Source organism: Malania oleifera, chromosome 7 (genome assembly GCF_029873635.1).
Source record: "Malania oleifera isolate guangnan ecotype guangnan chromosome 7, ASM2987363v1, whole genome shotgun sequence".
In the NCBI taxonomy this organism is placed as follows: domain Eukaryota; kingdom Viridiplantae; phylum Streptophyta; class Magnoliopsida; order Santalales; family Ximeniaceae; genus Malania; species Malania oleifera.
In genome coordinates, this window is record NC_080423.1 from 53,553,644 (window position 1) to 53,573,555 (window position 19,912).

Here is a 19,912-nt window from a genome sequence, read left to right on the forward strand (position 1 = left end):
AGCACCAAAACATGCAAAAAGAAGGCATGTGATCCTCCAAGAAAAAGATGGTATCGTCAGTAAACTGAAGGTGTGAGACATTAATCTCCTCCCTCCCCACTTCCAAACCTTTCACTAAACCTTTATCCACCGCCCTACCAACCAACCTACTCAAAACATATATTACTAAAATAAATAAAAATAGGGAAAGATGATCACCTTGTCTAATCCCCCTTGTGGCCCTAAACCAAGATTTAGGTTCACCATTTAATATCACCAAGTAAAACAAGTTAGACATACAACCATTCATCCATCTTTGCCATCTCTCTCCGAACCCCTTCCTCATAAAAATATTTTCCAAAAAGCTCCAACTCATTCTGTCATAAGCCTTCTCGAGATCCAACTTGAAGATGAAGCCCTTCTTTTTCCTCCTTCTAATGTCCTCAACAACTTCATTTGCAATCAAAGTGGCATCCACAATTTGTCTCCCTCCCACAAAAGCACTTTGGGCCTTAGAAATTGTCTTATCAAGCACCCCTCAATCTATTATTAGCTAGAACTTTGGTGATTATTTTTCTAGAATGAGATAGCTTCTTCTGGAAATAATTCTCATTAATCATAACATAGGTATAGGTCTGTACAAATAGATGTACGGCAGAAGAATAGAAGGAAAGAACCAAAGATGCTACTTCTAAGGAAACTAAATATTCTCGGATATTCACACATTTACAGCCGAGATTCTCTTGGAAAAATAGGAAAGTAGACTAAACAGATTTGAAACTTTCCAACACTCCCCCTCAAGTTGGCTTGAAAATATCTTCCATGGCCAGCTTGCTAATGAAGTTTTCAAACTGTTTCTTCGGCAATCCCTTTGTCAATATGTCTACTACTTGCTCAGTTGTCGAGATATGGCAGACATATTACTCCCTCGTCAATTTTCTCCATGATAAAATGCTTGTCTACCTCCACATGTTTTGTTCTATCATGAAGAACTGGATTGTGAGCAATAGCTATTGCAACTTTATTGTCACAATACAGCTTCATTGGTAGTAAATTAGTAATCTTTAATTCTTCCAGCAGCCTTTTGATCCATAATGCTTCACAAATTCCATGAGCAACAGCCCTAAATTCTGCCTCTGCACTACTCCTTGCCACCACATTTTCTTTCTTGTTGCGCCATGTTACTAGGTTTCCTCCAACAAAGGTGCAATAGCCAAAAGTTGATCTTCTATCAATGATACTTCCAGCCCAATCTACATCAATGTATACTTCAACCTGTAAATTCCCATGTCCTCCAAATAATAAACCTTTACCTGGAGTCCCTATTAGGTACCTTTGAATCTTGTACACAGCATCAAAATGCTTGGGTCCTGGTGAGTGCATAAATTGACTTATACCACACTTGTTGCAAAGGCTATGTTAGGACGTGTATGAGAGAGATAAACGAGTTTCCCTACCAATCTTTGGTATTGCTCTCTGTTGATCACTTCTTCAGCCTTAGTTGGTTGGAGTTTTATGTTCGACTTTATAGGTGTTTCTACTACTTTGCACCCTAGCAGACATATTTCTCCAAGTAAATCAAGCACATACTTGCATTGGGAAACAAAAATTCCTTTCTTTGACCTTGCAAATTCCATACCAATAAAATACTTCAAGTTGCCTAAGTCTTTGATCTCAAATTCCTGAGCAAAGATCTTCTTTAACCTCTCAAGCTCATTGCTATCATCACCTGTCACAATTATATCATCTACAAAGACAATAAGGATAGCCATTTTACTTTCACTCATGTGTCCATAGAACATAGTATGATCAGCTTGACCTTGGCTGTAGCCATGACTCTTTACTACCTTCCCAAAAGCATTCAAACCAAGCTCTAGGAGATTGTTTGAGTCCATACAATGATTTCCTCAATCTGCACACCTTGCCTTTGCAACCTTTCCCTTCAAATCTTGGCGGTAGATGCATAAAGACTTCCTCCTCTAAGTCTCCAATTAAGAAGGCATTTTTCACATCTAGTTGATATAAGGGCCAGTTAGAGTGAGCTACTAGAGAGAGCAACACACGGATTGAATCTTGGCTATAGGAGCAAATGTTTCCTGGTATTCAATTCCATATGTTTGAGTGAACCCCTTCGCCACAAGTCTTTCTTTGTACCTTTCTATACTCCCACCAACCTTGAATTTTATTGTAAATACCCATTTACAGCCAACAGTCTTCTTCCCCTCCGGTAGGTCACCAATTTCCCAAGTGCCGTTAGCAATCAGTGCATCCATCTCTTCTTGAACAGCCAATCTCCATTTCGGGTGATCTAGTGCTTCCTGAATGGTTCTTGGAATAAATAGATGAGAAACATTTGAAGTAAAGGCCTTAGGAGAATCGGAGAGTCTATAATAAGATAGATGGTTGGAAATAGGACGCGTGGTACACGTTCTAACTCCTTTCCTAACGGCAATGGGCAGGTCAAGATCAGAATAATTATCAAAACAAGGATCTGGAGAAGAAAAAGTACCTGGAGTATGCAAAGGAGGACAAACTTGTGTAGGAGATGATGATTGGCCTTGCTCTGGATTTGAAGAAAGAGCTCTATTATTCTGATGATTTCTTCTTTTGGTATAAACATGAAGCTCAAATGAGGGAATATTTGATAGTACTTCTCCCCCTATTTGTGAATCAGGTATGCCTTGTATAGATAGACTAGGATTTCCATTATTTTTTCCAATTAAATTATCGGTTTCCTGACCCTTTAAAGAGTGGATGTCAATGTCAAGGAAAACATTTGGACAAGGCGAGGTTTGCCAGAACTCATCTTCAGTTTCCTTTTTCTCCCTCTGAAGATAGTTATGGCCAAAAAAAGGCTGGTTTTTAATAAAAACAACATCCATACTGATATGAATTTTTCTGGTTAGAGGGTTAAAACATTTGTATCCTTTTTTATTAGGAGCATATCCAAGGAAAGCACATTTTTCTGCCCTAGGATCAAGCTTGGATCGAAGATTGGTAGGTATATGAACAAAAACAGTGCATCCAAACCCTTTTAGTGGCAGGTCTGATCTTATCCGACATGTAGGAAACAGCTTTTTTAGGCAATCTAAGGGAGTGATGTATTTTAGCACTTGAGTAGGCATCCTATTAATGAGATAACATGCAGTTAAAATAGCATCACCCCATAGATATTTAGGAACTTGCATTGAAAACATTAGGGCCCGTGCAACCTCTAACAAATGGCGATTTTTTCTCTCAGCAATGCCATTTTGTTGTGGGGTGTCACAAGAAGTAGATTGAAGTTGAATACCCTTTGTTGAAAGAAACATTCCTAAAAATTTGTTAAAATATTTAGTACCATTATCAGTTCTAAGGATACTGATTTTTGTTTGGAATTGGGTTTCAACCATTTTATAAAAATCCTGAAAAAAAATTTCAACCTCAGATTTTTCACTCAATAAGTACACCCAACACAAACGTGTATGATCATCAATAAACGTAACAAACCATTTCTTACCAGAAGTAGTAGTGATTTTTTTGGGACCCCAAACATGACTATGAATTAAATAAAAAGGTTTGGAAGAATGATAAGCTTTTGAATGATAGGTGCTTCAGTGACTTTTGGATATGTGGCAAACATCACAATGAAGAGAATTGCAATCCAGTTTTTTAAATAAGCTAGGAAACAATGTCTTAAATAGAGAAAACTAGGATGTCCTAGTCTAAGATGCCAAAGCATTATTTGTTCACGTACAAAAACAGAACTAGTACTACTACTCAAACCCTGAGCTTGTTTATTGTTGAATAAAGTCTCATCGAAGTATTAGAGTCCATCAATCATCCTAGCACTGCCAATCATCCTCCCCGAGAGTTGGTCCTGAAATTCACAATGGGAATCAAAGAAAATGACACAACAATTAGAATCCCGTGAGAGTTTACTAACAGACAGCAGGTTACAAGCAAGTTTAGGGACATGAAGGACAGATTTGAGTTCTATTTTTTCAGAGATTTGGACAGAACCTATTCCAGCAATGGATGAAAAACTACCATATGCAATTCTAATTTTTTATTACCAAAACAAAGAGAATAAGATTGAAACAATTGTGAGGTACTGGTCATGTGATCAGATGCACCAGAATCAATAATCCACAAGGGTAGGCACTAGAGTTCACCTGTTTGGGCCAATGAACCAGTAGAAAGACCAGAGGCAGAAGTAGATTTCAGCAGTTGAAGAAGATGATCCACCTGCTCAGCACTTAGGAAATTAGCTTCATTGGCTTTAGGGACTGCATGATTGCTGCCAGAGGGTCCAAATTTGCTGCTCTTCCAGTTTGCTAGCTTTCCATGGAGTTTTCAGCAATTTTCTTGAGTTTGGCGTGGCTTATTGCAATAGTCACACCGTACTCGAGGCTTATCTTCCAACCTCCTTTGGTTAGAGTAAGGCCGTTGTGCAGAAATATTGGTAGTAGCCAAATCTATGTTACCAGCAGCATGAGGAGCAAGATTATTGGCAGCAAGTAGAGCAAAATTTTCCAATCTCATCCTCCTTTTTCTTCTTCATCACACTCCTTCGACAATCTTCTCTTCATACTTCAAAAAATACTTCCCCGAGTGGGGGTATAGGCTGTCTCCCTAGGATTCTTCCCCTTATTTCATCAAACTCATCATTAAGTCCAGCCAAGAATTTAAAAAATTCTTGCATTCTCCCCCATCTTCTTATTGTGATTGCAATCAGCAAGATTTTTCCATTCATAATCATTGAATAAATCCAAATCTTGCCATAGGCCCTTAAGAACATTGAAATACCTTGTTACACTGCCATCTCCTTCATAAGTATGGTAGATCTTCTGCTGCAGTTCATAAATCTAAGAGTAATTCCCAAGGTCGGAGTACTTCTGACTCACAGTGTCCCAGAGTTCCTTTGCAGTTGAATAGCACATGTAATTAGCACTAATCTCTTCATCCATAGCATTCACGAGCCATGCCATCACCATGGAATTTTCAGCATCCCATATAGCATAAGATGGGTCTGTCTTCTCGGGCTTCTTAGCTTCACCAATCAAGTACCCTATCATCCCTCTTCCACGAATATACATCCTAACAGATTGTGACCACCGTAGGAAGTCAGCCTCATTCAATCGTATATTGGTAATTTGGACAGAGTAAGGTTTAGAATGGGTAGGTCTGGTTTCAAGTTTGGTTTCGGGTTTAGCTTTGTTTGAAGTTTTAGCCATGGCTACAGCAACAAAAGAGATTAGGGTATAGTTGAACAAGGAAGAAAACCCTATAGAGATTAGGGTCAGATTGCAGCCGCCAAGGGAAACTAGGGTTTACACAGGGCCAAGAGCCGGACCTATCTCTGATACAACCTAGAATGAGATAGCTTCTTGTGGAAATAATTCTCATTAATCGTAACATAGGTACAGGTCTATATAAATAGATGTACAACAAAAGAATAGAAGGAAAGAACCAAGAGGAAAGAACCAAAGATGCTAACTTCTAAGGAAACTAAATATTCTAGGATATTCACACATTTACAGCCAAGATTCTCTTAGAAAAATAGGAAAGTTGACTAAATAGATTTGAAACTTTCCAACAATTTTATAAACACTAGATAATAAACTAATAGGCCTATAATCAAAAATCTTAATCGGCCTACATTTCTTCGGCACCAAAGTAATGAAGGTAGAATTAATACTCTTACTTAAAAAACCTCATTCCCATAAAATTCATTGAAAACTTTCATTAAGTCATTCTTCACTTCCGGCCAACAATCTTGATAAAAAGCTAAATTAAAACCATCCGGCACAGGAGCTTTATGCCTCTCCATACCTAAAATTGTAAATCTAGCTTCCTCTTCCTCAAAAGGTCTCTCAAACCAAGCTATCTTGTCAATAGATAAAGGATCCCACTTCAAAACTTCCACCATTGGCCTACTCTTATCCTCCTCAGGAAACAAGTTGTGATAGAAATCAATGATCTTGAAAGCATTCCTGTATTCGATATAATCAACCCCCCTATCTGCCTCCAACTCCCTAATTAAACTTTTTCTCATTTTCCCACTCACTATCCTATGAAAAAATCTGTAATTACTATCAACCTCTCTAACCCACTTAAACTTCGTATTCTGCCTCCAATTTCTCATTTCCTTAAAAATTATATCTTCCAACTCATTCCTCAAAAATACCCTTCTAACCTCCTCCTCCGTTGAAAAAGTAACGCTTTCTTCATTTCTATCTATCTCATCCAATTCATCTAAAATACCAGTTTTTTTAAACCTAATATCTCCAAACACCTCCTTATTCCATTCTTTCAGATTTTCTTTCAACCTCTTCAACTTCTTCATAAATCTAAATCCCTCCCAACCCCTTTCCACAACCTCAGACTAAGAATTCCTTACCAAAGTATAGAAGGATCCATGATCCAACCACAAATTCTTGAACCTCAAAAAAGTGGGTCTCGAAGACACCTTCCTAGATTGCAATAAAATAGGAAAATAATCAAAGGTGGATTTAGAAAGCACAATTTGGGAAACATTAGGGAACGCTTGCTCCCACTTGTTTGTACACAAGAACCTGTCAATTCTACTAGCCACCTCCTTAGCTCCCCCCAGTAACTACGTATAATTAGCATTGCCCAATGGAAGGTCCCTCTGACCACAATCCCTAATAACCAAATCAAATTTCTACATAGTACTAGTAACCTTTCCACCCCCATTCTTCTCCCTCCAGAACCTCACCACATTAAAATTACCACTTATAATTCACGTAGGCACACAAAAGACGGAGACAAAATAAAGCTCATCCCAAAAAGAATCCCTACAAGTTGGTGTAGAAGGACTATACACAGAGGAAACCCACTATTGACCCTTATCTCTAACTTCTATAGGGCAAAAAAAATCCAAACTACCTACACTGATAATAGAACCGAGTATCCCACAACACGAGTATACCTCCTGTATACCCTTGGGAGGGTACATAAACCCAATCCTTACTGTGACCTTCCTAAATCCCTCTAATAACCTCCCCATCAACTAAGTCAATCTTAGTCTCCTAGATTAACTGAACACAAGGAGAGTTCCTAAGCAAAACCTCCCTAACCAAACTTCTCTTCCTAACATCCCCTAGACCCCTTGCATTCCAACTTAAAACCTTCATAACCTAACACTTTTGCCCCCTTTCCCAATACCCGAACCGCCCTCATAATTGATGGAAGAAATCAAACTCTTTAAATTTTTTTGCGCCTTCTTTTTTTGTCGCTTATACGTTAAAGGATTCATCCCCGAATTAACCTCTATTCCAACAGGAATCACTAATTTCAAATCCAAGTCATTCAGAAGTTCGTTTGGGTCTTTATAGTCTCTCTCACTATTTCCACGACCAAAATCAAAGCCACTACCCCCAGCAAAACCCTCTTTATGACATAAAGCATCAAAGGAGAAAAGGACTGAATAGGAAGGGGAAGAATACCTTTTCCAACTTCAAAAGAATTCAAATCATCTTAAGGAATTGTTGTCTCTTCATCATTACCCTGCCCAATATCAGAAGGAACAACAACGACGTCCACCTTAATAGGAATAGGCTCAGGAATAAGGGACAAAGACCCCCTTCAAACAAAGATTTAATTTTATCTAAGTTGTGCTTAGATCAAATGAGGGGAAACATCAATTCAGGAAAGAACAATGGGAAATCCCGTGATTTTAGGAAAGGCTTTTTTAACTTCCCTATCCAATCCAAATTGTAACATTGCTTCGAAATTTAATAGTGGGTCCTGGAGAGGGAAATTTGATCCTGCAACAAGTGGGCCTCTTACAGCCACTAAATGGGTAATTAAAGGAAAATGGGTCCTAGAGGACAAGATGATAAATGTTTATACCCAGTCCCAAGAAAATAATAAAGAGAAAAGCGAGGAAGGCAATGAGGGCAAAAACGAGTATGATGATGATGAAAGGTGTTCAAAATTAAATGATGATCCTAGCAGTTTTTGTGATTCTAATTCTGGCTTATTAGTTGATCAGCTGAGAAGTGAGATAGATATGGGAAGAGAAGATAATTGGGAGGAACTTGAAGCAGATTTGTGCTTTAATGAAAGAATGGAAGAGATATTACAGAGTAAGAAACAATCACTTACACATCAGCTTACAGGAACAAAGGCCTTTATTGTCCTCTAATATCGAGCAAGGGTTAGCAGGTTCTGTTAAGCACAGGTCTGATCAAAGTAAAACTTTGTTTGATGAGGGGCTTTTGCACCTGGCTCCTGAGCCTATTCTTGAAAAGGTGGCCATTGGTTTTAGTCCTCCAGGTGCGAGAAGAGGTAAGGATGAGGGGATAGTGGATCCAGTGAGCGATCTAAATTCGTCGGAACCTGGAAAAGGTATTCTTCCTATTCCTATTCAGTCCTTTTTCATGTTGAGTATTTGTGCCACAATAAGGGAACTAATGGGGGGTAGTGACTTTGGTGTTCGCCGAGGGGCTAGTGCAAGGGACTATAGAGACCCAAACGAGCTCTTATGTGGTATGGGGTTAAAGCTAGTGAATCCTGTAGATGTCGTGATCAAGTTAGGGTTGAGTACAAAAACTTATGAGAGGAAAAAAAAAAAAGGTGGAAAAAGAATTAAAAAATTTGGTTTCTTACATTAATTATAGGGGAAGGAAAGGGACAGGGAAAGGGGCTAAGCGTGTTAGATTATGGAGATTATTAGAATGTTAGGGGTTTAGGGGATGTTAGGAAAAGGTCTTTGGTTAGCAAGGTTTTACTTAGGAACTCTCTCAATATTGTTTAAATTCAAGAAACTAAGCTTGAGTTAGTAGATGGGAAGGTTGTTAAAGAGGGATTTGGGAAGGACAGTATAAGGATTGGGTTTTTGAACCCTTTTGGGGTGCAGTAGGCAGCATTCTAATGTTATGGGATACTCGGTCTATTACTAGAGTGGATAGTTTAGTGGATTTTTTCTCTCTTTCTGTCCTCCTTGAAATTAAAGATAGGGGTCAATGGTGGATTTCCTCTATGTAGCGGTCTTTCTAGGCCTGCTCTTAGGGATTCTTTTTGGGATGATCTTTATTTTCTAGTTTTTGCTGGCCTAAGAGGATTGTGGGTGGGGATTTTAATGCAGTTAGGTTCCCTCAAGAAAAGAAGACGGGTGGTAGGGTTAATGCATCTATGCAGAAGTTCGATTTTGTTATTAGGGAGTGTGGGTTGAGGGATCTTCTTTTGAGTAATGCCAACCTTACGTGGTCAACTGGTGGGGATAGGGCGGTGGCTAGTAGAATTGATAGGTTGTTGTTTTCCAATGATTGGGAGGAGTTTCCTAATCTTTCTAAAGTAGTCATATCTAGACCCACTTCTGATTATTTTCCTATACTATTAGAATCTAGGAATGTTCCTGGGGGCCCCAACCCATTTAGGTTCGAGAATATATGGTTAGACCATGGCTCCTTTCAATCCTTGGTTAGGGATTCGTGGAATAAGGACATGGAAAGGGGTTGGGAGGGGTTTAGACTTGTGAAGAAGTTGAAGAGATTGAAAGATAAACTGAAAGTATGGAATAGGGAGGTGTTTGGAGATATTAGGGTTAAAAAGTCTACTATTATAGAAAATTTGGACGAGTTCGACAAAAAGGGAGGAGTGATCCTTTCGAGGGAAGAAAAGGCTAAGGCTTTCTCTAAAAAAATGAATCGCAAGAGTTGATCTTTAAGGAAATGAGAAGTTGGAGGCAAAAGACAAAGTTTAAGTGGGTTAGAGATGGAGATTGTAATTCTAAATTTTTTCATAGGATGGCTAATGGGAAAATGAGAAAGAATTTGATTTGGGAGATTGAGGTGGAAGGGAGGGTTATAATCTCAAACTCTAATAGAACTGCTTCAAAGATCACAGATTTTTATTATAATCTATATTCTAAGGAGGATGAGAGTATACCGATGGTGGAAGGATTAGAGTGGAATCCTTTGCCTGATGATAAGATAGCTTCGTTAAAGAGATCTTTTGAGGAAGAGGAAGTTATGGCCACAATTTTTGGGATGGAGAGGGATAAAACTCCTAGGCCGGACGGTGTTAATTTAGCATTTTATCAAGATTGTTGGACAGTGGTGAAGAATCACCTTATGAAGGTTTAATGAATTTTTTTTACTGGAATGGGGTTCTTAGCAAGAATATTAATTCTACTTTTATCACTTTAGTGCCTAAGAAAAATAGGTCCATTAAGATTTCCAATTATAGACCGATTAGCTTAGTTTCCAGTGTTTATAAAATAATCACTATAGTGCTAGCTAATAGGTTATGTGTGGTGCTTAATAGGACTATTTCTAAGGCCCAGAGTGCATTTGTAGGGGGAAGATAGATTGTGGATGAAATTTTAATTGCAAGTGTAACTATTGAGGATGTTAGAGAAGGAAGAAGAAGGGGCTTGTTTTTACGTTGGATTTTGAAAAAGTCTATTATAGAGTTGTAATTTTTTGGATAAGATCTTTTTAGTGAGAAAGGGGTTTGGAGAAGAAAGATGGCGTAAATGGATGAAAGGGTGTACGTCTAATGTGAATTTTGCGGTTATAGTGAATGGTGAGGCATAAATCTTGGTTTAGGGCCATGAGGGGGATTAGACAAAGGGATCCTCTTTCTCTGTTTTTGTTTGTGTTAGTGGTAGATGTTTTGAATAGGTTGGTTGATAAGGCGTCAAATAGAGGTTTAGTGAAAGGTCATAAAGTGGGTAGGAAGTAGATTATGGTTTCTCACCTTCAGTTTGCAGATGACACTGAAGCAGGGTTGTGTTATTGTAGACAAAGTTTAAATCATGATTTAAACTTTGGTACACTAGAAAAGAGAAACATAAAAACAGGGTAGGAATTATTGTAGACAAAGACCTAAAAGATAATGTAGTAGACATTAAAAGAATAGGGGATACAATTATTAAAATCAGGATTGCTATAGGCCTAGAGTTTGTGAATGTCATTAGTGCGTATGCTCCCCAAATAGGCTCAGCTGAAAATTTTAAAAGACAATTTTGGGAAGATTTGGATAGTATTTTACAAGGGATATCAACGTTTGAAAAGACATTCATAGGAGCTTATTTAAAAAAATACATTGGAAAGGATAACATAGGCTATAAGAGGATACATGGAGGCCATGGATATGAAGATAAAAATGAGGTTGGTGATACAATTTCCGATTTTGCCATGTCTTACGATTTGGTTATATTGAATACTTGCTTTATAAAAAGCGAAGAACACTTAATAACTTTCAAGAGTGGGCATAATAAAAACCAAATAGATTTCTTCTTAACTAGGAATCGGGATTGTTTATCTTGTAAGGACTATAAAGTTATCCCAGATGAAATTTTGGCTACACAACAAAGTTCTATTATTAGATATACATATTAAAAAATGGAAGACAAAGAGTAACATAGATCAAGACGAGGACTAGACGGTGGAGCTTGAAGGGAGATAATGTAGTAAAATTCAAAGATAAAATCATCAAAGAGTGTGATTGGACAGTAGGGGATAAGGTAGATGCAAATATTGTTCAGAATAAAGTGACTAACTCTATCGTAAGGATAGCAAAAGAAATTTTAGGTGAGTCCAAAAGAACATAGTTGGGTACTAAAGAAATTTGGTGGTGGGTTCAAGAAGTTCAAAAAGCCGTTAAGACAAAAAGAAATTGGTATAAAATATGGCAAAAGTGTGGAAATATAAAAAATCTTAAAAACTATAAAGAGGCACGAAAAAATGCAAAAAATACTATTAGTAAAGCTAAAAGTAGAGCTTATGACTAGATGCGAAAGAAGGAGAAAGAAACATTTATAAACTTGCTAGAGTTAGAGAAAGGAAATGCAAAGATTTAGGTGATGTAAAATATATAAAGGACAAGAATGATAATATCTTAACTAGAAGAAGAAATAAAAGAGAGGTGGCGTAGATACTTTGATAAGTTGTTTAATGAAAACCAAATGAAAGATTGAACTTGGAAGTGATAAATGAGGAGAATACTACAAATAGGAGATTTATTCACAAAATTAGAGTCCTTGAAGTTATGGCGTTAAAAAAGATGAAAAGTGGGACCCTATAGGACTAGACATCATATCAATTGAAGTTTGGAAATGTTTAGTGGATAAAGGAAATATTTTGTTAACTAATCTTTTCAACATTATTATAAAAACCAAGAACATGTCAAAAGAATGGAGGAAAAGCATGTTAATACCCTTATACAAAAACAAAGGCGATATTCAAGAATGTAATAATTATCGTGGAATTAAGATTATAAGTCATATGATGAAATTATGAGAAAGGATAATTGAACAAAAAATAAGACCAAAAACAAGGATTTCAGAGAATCAATTTGGTTTTATTCCTGGTAGATCAACAACAACAGCTATTCATCTTTTAAGAAGATTAATAGAAAAGTTTGAGGAAAAGAAGAGGGACTTGCATATAGTTTTTACTAACTTAAAGAAAGCATATGATAGAGTACCTAGAGAAGTTCTCTAGCGGGTCTTAGAAAAGAAGGGGTTTTACAGTAGATATATAGAGGTCATTAAGGCTATGTATGATAGAGTAGTCACTAGTGTTAGAGCTGTGGGAGGGGAATCTAGAGACTTTCCAATCACAATAGTGTACATCAAGGTTCTACATTGAGTCCTTATCTTTTCTCTTTAATGATTGATGAACTTACTACGAATATCCAAAATGAGATCCCTTCATGTATGTTGTTTGCAAATGACATTGAGGTGATTGATGAGAGTAGGAACGGAGTGGAATCCGAATCTAAGTTATAACTTAAGAGAACCGTATTAGAGTCCAAAGGTTTTAGGATAAAACAACAACAACAACAAGCCTTAAGTCCCACTAGGTAGGGTCAGCTATATAAATCATTTTCAGTCAATTCACCCGATCAAGAGTGTTTTCCTCTATTAGATTAAAAGTTATTAAACAGAATATATCAAATGTAATTTCAATAAGATAAGAAGTAGTCGAGAGAAGATTAAACTTGATAATCAAGAAATTGTTAGCACCAATAGATTTTGTTATTTTGGATCTATTATGAAAGCAGAAGAGGAAATTAAAGAAGAATACATAGAATTAAAGCAGGTTGGAAAAAATGGAGGAGTGCATCAGGAGTGTTGTGTGATCATAGAATACCCTTAAAATTAAAAGATATGTTTTATAAGGCCAGCTATGCTTTATGGTTTAGAATGTTGAGCAACTAAAAAACATGTATAAAAAAAAAGTAAAAGTTGTTGAAATGCAAATGTTAAGGTGGATGAGTGGTATAACATTAAGTGATAAACTAAGAAATGAGCATATACGCAATCATTTAGGCATAGCACCAACCGAAGACAAGATAAGGAAAAGGCGACTTAGATGGTTTGGGCATTTGAAATGAAGGTCTAGTACAACACTTGTGAGGAGTGAGTTAGTTATTGTTGTGGCATGAAAAAGAGTAGACCTAAAATAACTTGGAATGAGGTAGTGATGAAGGATTCAATAGCCCTTTAATATAGTAGAGGAAAATGCTCTCGATGGGGTGAATTGAGAAAAAAAAAATCCATGTAGTGGACCCTACCTAGTGGGACATAAGGCTTGTTGTTGTTGTTTCTGTTGTTGTTTGCGAATGATACTATGTTTTCCTGGAGGACATAAGTCCTTTGTTTTTAAATATAAAGGGGCTTCTTCGACTTTTTGAAAGGGTATCAAGGTTGAACATTAATATAGGAAAGAGAGAAATTGCGGCTATTAACATGCCTATAAAGAGTGTTAGAAAATTAGCCTTGGAAGCTGGGTGTGCAGAGTTGAGGTGCCCGATGTCCTATTTAGGGGTTCATTTGGGGAGAAATCTTAAAGTAGCTAGTTTTGGGATCCTGTGGTGGAGAGTGTCCAAGTGGTTAGACGGGTGAAAGGGAGCCTTTTTTTCTTTGGGGGGGAGGATTACTCTAATTTAGTCTTGTCTTTCTAGTATTCCGTTGCATTTTTTGTCTATTTTTAAAATCCCAATGAGAGCTGCTAGTAAGATTGAGAGAACTATGAAAGATTTTTTTGTGGTCAGGGATAGGGCATTTTAAGGATCACTTGGTGAATTGGGAAGTGGTGTGTAGGACTAAGAGAGAGGGTGGTTTGGGTCTTGGAAATATGGTGTCCAAGAACACAGCTCTTTTGGATGGCTTTAGAAGTTCCCATTTGACGTTTCCACTTTGTTGCATTAAGTTGTCACAAGTAAATTTGGACTTGATGGGAATGGGTGGGATACTAATTTAGGCTCTAGATGTTCTTCGGAAAGCCTGTGGAAAGCTACATCCCAGATTTATCCTCTCTTTATTCCCCACACGATATTTGTGATGGGTAAGGGTTGCAACTTGCAACATTCGTTTTTGAAAAGATATATGGCTAGGGAATGCTGTTTTGGCCACCTCTTTTCATCGCTTATTTTGTTTGAGCTCTAGGCAAAATAATCCCATTTCTTCTTTTATTGTAGATTTGGGTGGTCCTCTACCTTCTTGGGATTTTTGTTTTAGGAGAGCCTTGAATGATGGGGAAACCATTGAATTATCTTCTTTGTTGGTTATGTTGACCAATTGTAGGATGTCTTCCGAGGATGATAGTCGATCTTGGTTGTTGGATTCCTCAAGTGTTTTTTCGTGTAAATTTTTATTTCTTGGTTGGTACCAATCATTCCTTCCCACTCTATAAAGTAATCTAGAAGGTCAAAATCCCCCATTAAATCAAGCATTTCTTTGGTTGGTTGTGCTAAATAGAATAAATAATAATGACTTGATGCAGATGAGGAGACCTTTAAAGACTCTATCCCCTGATATATAAATATGCTTTATTTTGATTGTTCAAAATTTGTTTCTCATTTTTCTTGCAATGCGATTTTGCAAGGAAGGTTTTGGAGTAAATTATATATAATTATTTTGGAGAAAGCGCTGGGTATGTCCAACAACATTGGAGGAGTTCTTGGCAATATCTTTTGTGGGGTTTGGAAGGAGGGAGGAATGTAATGCTTTATGGAATTGTGCTTCATTTGCAGTGCTATGGGGCTTGAGGAAGGAACGTAATCTACATATCTTTTCGAGGAATAAGATTCCATATTGGTTGGTGTGGGAGAAAGTGCTTTTTATGGCTTCTTTGTGGTGTGTGGGCAACAGAAATTTTAAGGAGATGTGTTTGACAGATGTTCAACGGGATTGGAAGTCCCTTCTAAGGGTGTGCTGAATTATGTTTGCTATATTTTTTGAGTTTTCCTTTTGTGTTTTGTTTTTTTGGGGATTCTCATATTTCATCAAGGAGATGTCTTCTCTCCTGATTGTACATTCTTAATCTAATGAATTTCTTTTTCTAAAAAAATAATGACACAACTTTTATGGTCTAGAGTTGGGGGTTTCCAAAATCACTTACTTAGGTAGGAGGTCTGCAGGTCTAAAACGGAGGAAGGGCTGCGTCTAGGAAATTTGGTGTCTAAAAACATCACTCTCGTAGCTAAATGGTTATGGCGTTTTCCCTTAGAAGATCATTCCCTTTGGCATAAAGTGATTAGAAGCAAGCATGGGTGGGGCTGAATGGGAAGGATACCAATGTTAGTTTGCAATGTTATTCGAAGAGTCCATGGAGATCTATTTCTTAGATTTATCCCTTATTCACTCCTTACATTAATTTTGTGGTGGGAAAGGATTCTTAGATTTGTTTTTGGAAAGATTCGTGGTTGGGGAATAATGTTCTACCCACATCTTATCCTTGTCTCTTTCGATTGCGCTCAGGGCAGGGTAGTATGATTTCTTTCTTTGTGGTCAATTTGATTAGCCCTCTAGTTTCTTGGAACTTTCATTTCAGAAGATCTCTAAATGATAGAGTTGCAGGAACTCTCATCATCATTGTCGTCATTGAACAATTTTCACCTTTCTTCAGCTGGGAATACTCAAGTCTTGGGCTTTGGATTGTTCAGGGATATATTCTTGTTAATCTCTTTTTGAGTTTTTGAACCGTTATACTCTTGTTTTCCTCTATTCTCAAGTATTTGGAAGGCCAAAGCTCCCTCAAAATTAACACTTTCATATGGCTGACTGTGCTTAATAGAATCAATATTAATAATCTGTTGCAAATCAGGAGACCTTTGAAGGCCTTATCTCCAGATGTTTGTGTGCCTTGTTATTTGAATTCTGAATTGGCATCTCATTTGTTCTTACACTCTGATTTTGCTAGGAGAATCTTGAAGAAATAATTTGGCATGTTGGAGAAGCTTGGATTTGTCCAGCATCGGTGGAAGCAATGTTGGCTATTACTTTTGAGGGCTTTGGAAGAAGGAAGGATAGGGCTGCTCCTTCAAAATGTGGTATATTTGCAGTACTGGGGGTTTATGGTTGGAGCACAATGCACGAATTTTTCAAAGGCAAAAATTGAATAGGCAGCTGGTTTGGGAAAAGATTCATTACTTGGCCTGTCTATGGTGTATTGTCTTTGGATGCTTTAAGGGAGTGTGCTTTTTTGGAAATGCACCAAGATTGGAGGGCTTTTTTGCTTTGATATTTCATAGTATTTTATTCGTGTTTTTAGTTCCTTTTTGCTGGATTTTTCCAAAATTTTGATGGGAGATGTAGTATTCTCCTCTTTGTAAATTCTTCTCTTATTAATGAAATCTCTTCTCTTGCTATCAAGAAAAGAAAGAAAATTTTGGACAATTTCATGGAAATTCAAAACCTTCTTTGCAACAGATCTGACTTCAGTGCTGAAGAATGAAGAGTGCTCAAGGTTTTAAAACAAAAGGCACCAATCATTTATAAAGATTAAATCTGACGAGACACAAATCATACATGATGAAGTAAAAATCAATATCATTTAAGAACAAACAGGAATGGACTGAAAATGAAGGAATCATTAAACATTTATTAAAGTTTAATGGAGCACCTGCTTCAATATAGCAGCCTCTGCATACTCAGAGTTGAGCTCCAAAACTTCCCAATCATCCTCAGTGTCAGGTTCTATAGTAACCATGGTAGCTTTTGGCAAATTAGCAACAGCTCGCACGTTAACAATTGTATGATCCAGTAGATCAAGGCATGCTGCAAATTGTTGAGCAACCTACATCAATAGTAACTTATAAGAAAAATGTCACAAAGAAAAGAACCTACAAAACAAGCTACGCTTCTTTTTTTTGAGTGATAAGTCTCCCAATGCACATTACTATAAAAATAGAAAATAAAATAAAAAATAAACTGCACATGCAAAACAATGAACTACAAATTGTCAATGCAAGAAAAATGTGGCAAGAATCTTCCATACCCCAGGTTTATTCAATAGTCTTTGATGTTTGGGATCAGAAAAAATTCCGGTCCCGCACAAAATTGTCAAGGCTTGATACACATTGTTGCCCTTGCCCACAACCTAACAGCTTAAGCTTTTAGGTCAAGTGTTGTTGGCATCAGAGCTGCTTACTAAAAGGTCCTGGGTTCTAGTCTCGTTGCCTGTGTTTATTGTATGATGTTTAAAAAATTATTGTATTCCCTGTAATGGGTGTGATATATCAAGCATTTATGTGCACGTGTGGGGGAGTGTTAAGGCGGGATATGCATTGTTTGCCCACAACCTAACAGCCTAAGCTTTTAGATAAAGTGGAAATATAACAAAAACCATTCATTCTCAAGCATGAATGCAGAGCATTCACATGTACAACATGCATATATTTAATTGAGAGCCTATTCACACACATTTGGCAATTTATATGAAAAAGAACTACAGCATTTAATAAGTTGATTGTATTACAAAATTTTGTCAAGCAAAATTAATTAAGTATAATGTTTCACTTTTTCCAAGATGAACATTGTAGATGTAAAGGACCCCAAAAACGCCTCAGGCAGTAAATTTGCCTTCTAAGCCTCAAGTCCCACCTATAAATACATCAAAGACCACCAAACTTTCACTGTTCTTCCTCTTTGCATTTCTTTTCCCTCTTACCTCTCATTTCCCCACACTTCCTTACCACCAGAACACTAGTCTATCACCACCAAGAAGTCATCTAATTCCCCTCAGCAAGGGCTAGCTCTTTATTGACTTTTAAGCCACCAAAAGGAAGTGTTACAGGGAAACAAAACAAGCCTTGAGCCATAGTTGCACAACACCCAAGCTTTCTTGGACCTTCTCATACAAACTTCCTTGGCAGCCCTGTCTAACATCTTGAGCCTCAAAAGAAGCCTAAGGTAAGGTAGGAAGCTTTATAGGGCAAATTATAGCTTTGAGAAAGTTTCAATTTTAAATTTAGTGCATTATTTTTGTTATTAGCAAGAGAATTATATTATGAAAAGAAAGAGAGAAGATACAATGTTAAGACATCCTCCACTTAAATAGTGATAGAAAACTAAACAGGACAAAAAAATAAAAGAAGACAGACAACTTGTGAACTAAAAGTCTCTAATCTTTCTTCATGCCAGTCAAGGAAACCAAAGCTAAATTAGGAAAACCACCCCAAACTATAAAAGACTAGGTGTCATGCAAAATCCAATAATTATAATTCAGCATGGGCTCCAACTAAGTGCACTCTATCGCCACAAAAAATAATATGTTTCCAAAAAGTATTTGCCTTATTTGCATTACCAAAGTACATAAAATGACAAAGATAAACTCTCAAAAAAAAAGGGGCAAACCCAATACCCCAAAATTCCAAACAATTTGGTCCATATAGCCCAAGAAAAAGTACAATGCAATAACAAATAGGAAATAGTTTCTTCACTTTGATAGCAAACCGATATAGGACCGATTACCACAAAAGAGCGATGCAGGAAAATATAGAAAACAATAGGAAAACAAACAGGAAATTAAAATAGAAAATAAAAGTGAAAGCAAAACTCTATGGCATTGAATGCATATATCCCGATCTGTCTGTCATGGTTACACATCAAGCCTTTACAAAGGCTTTCCCCCAATACTAAATAAGTAAACAATCTCTAGGAATTAATATCAAATCCTAATTTATGAAACATAATATCAAATCCCAAAAAATTAAAACAGCCCATAAATGTAAATTTTTAAATAATAAAAATGCTTGTTGTTTTTAGAGAAGAAAATAATTCTCTTATTTTTTAATGATAGTACAGCCTGTATATAATGGAAGGAAGAAAAGTTCCTTTCACTATATTGGGTAACAAGATACTAATTACCACAAAATCAAGAAACTAGCCAAATATAGGAAACTACAAAATAGGAAACAAACTAATAGAGATATCAAGAATTTTCTAGAATCTCTTTATTCCTAAATTAACGTAGTCAACTAATAATAAAATCAGAATTACTGCAGCAGTATCCCTGAAAATCAGGGATCAAGTATTTCCACACTCCCCCTCAAGCTAGGCATAGATGTTAATCAAGCCAAGCTTGGTACTCAAATCTTCAAAATTCTTCCTTGGTAGAGCTTTAATGAAAAATATCTGCTATTTGCTGACTTGTTGGCGTGTATAGTAGACTAGCCATCCCATTTTCTATCTTCTCCTTTATGAAGTGGCGACCTATCTCCACATGTTTTATCCTGTCGTGATGCTCCAAATTCTTTGCAATGTTAATACCTGACTAATTGTCACAAAATACCTTCATTGGCTCAGAAGTGATGATTCCTAGTTCTCTCATTAGTCTTTCCAGCCATATTCCCTCACAAATTGCGAGTGCCATAGCTCTTAACTCCACTTCTGCACTGCTCCGAGAAACTACTAATTGTTTCTTATTTCACCATGTTATTAGGTTTCCTCACACATACGTACAATAACCAAATGTTGACCTTCGGTCAGTTATTGATCCGGCCCAGTCAGCATCAGCTAACACATCAATATCTTTCCTTGTGTTTTTCCTAAAGTACAAGCCTTTACCTAGTGTCATTTTAAGGTACCTCAGTATCCGATTGACAACTTCATATGTTCTTCAGTTGGATCATACATGAATTGACTGACTACATTAACCGAGAACCCAATATCAGGTTTGATGTGCGAGAG

At 37.0% G+C, this 19,912-nt stretch overlaps 1 protein-coding gene across 1 annotated transcript in view; it reads right to left on the reverse strand.

Annotated features, from left to right (window-relative positions):
- The window catches only part of LOC131160422 (peroxisomal ATPase PEX1), a 135,631-nt gene that overhangs the window by 99,724 nt on the left and 15,995 nt on the right, over window positions 1-19,912 (reverse strand). The window contains exon 2 of the mRNA XM_058116091.1: window positions 16,845-17,018. Within this exon, the coding sequence (XP_057972074.1) occupies window positions 16,845-17,018 (174 nt within the window). The remainder of the gene's footprint in view (window positions 1-16,844; window positions 17,019-19,912) is intronic.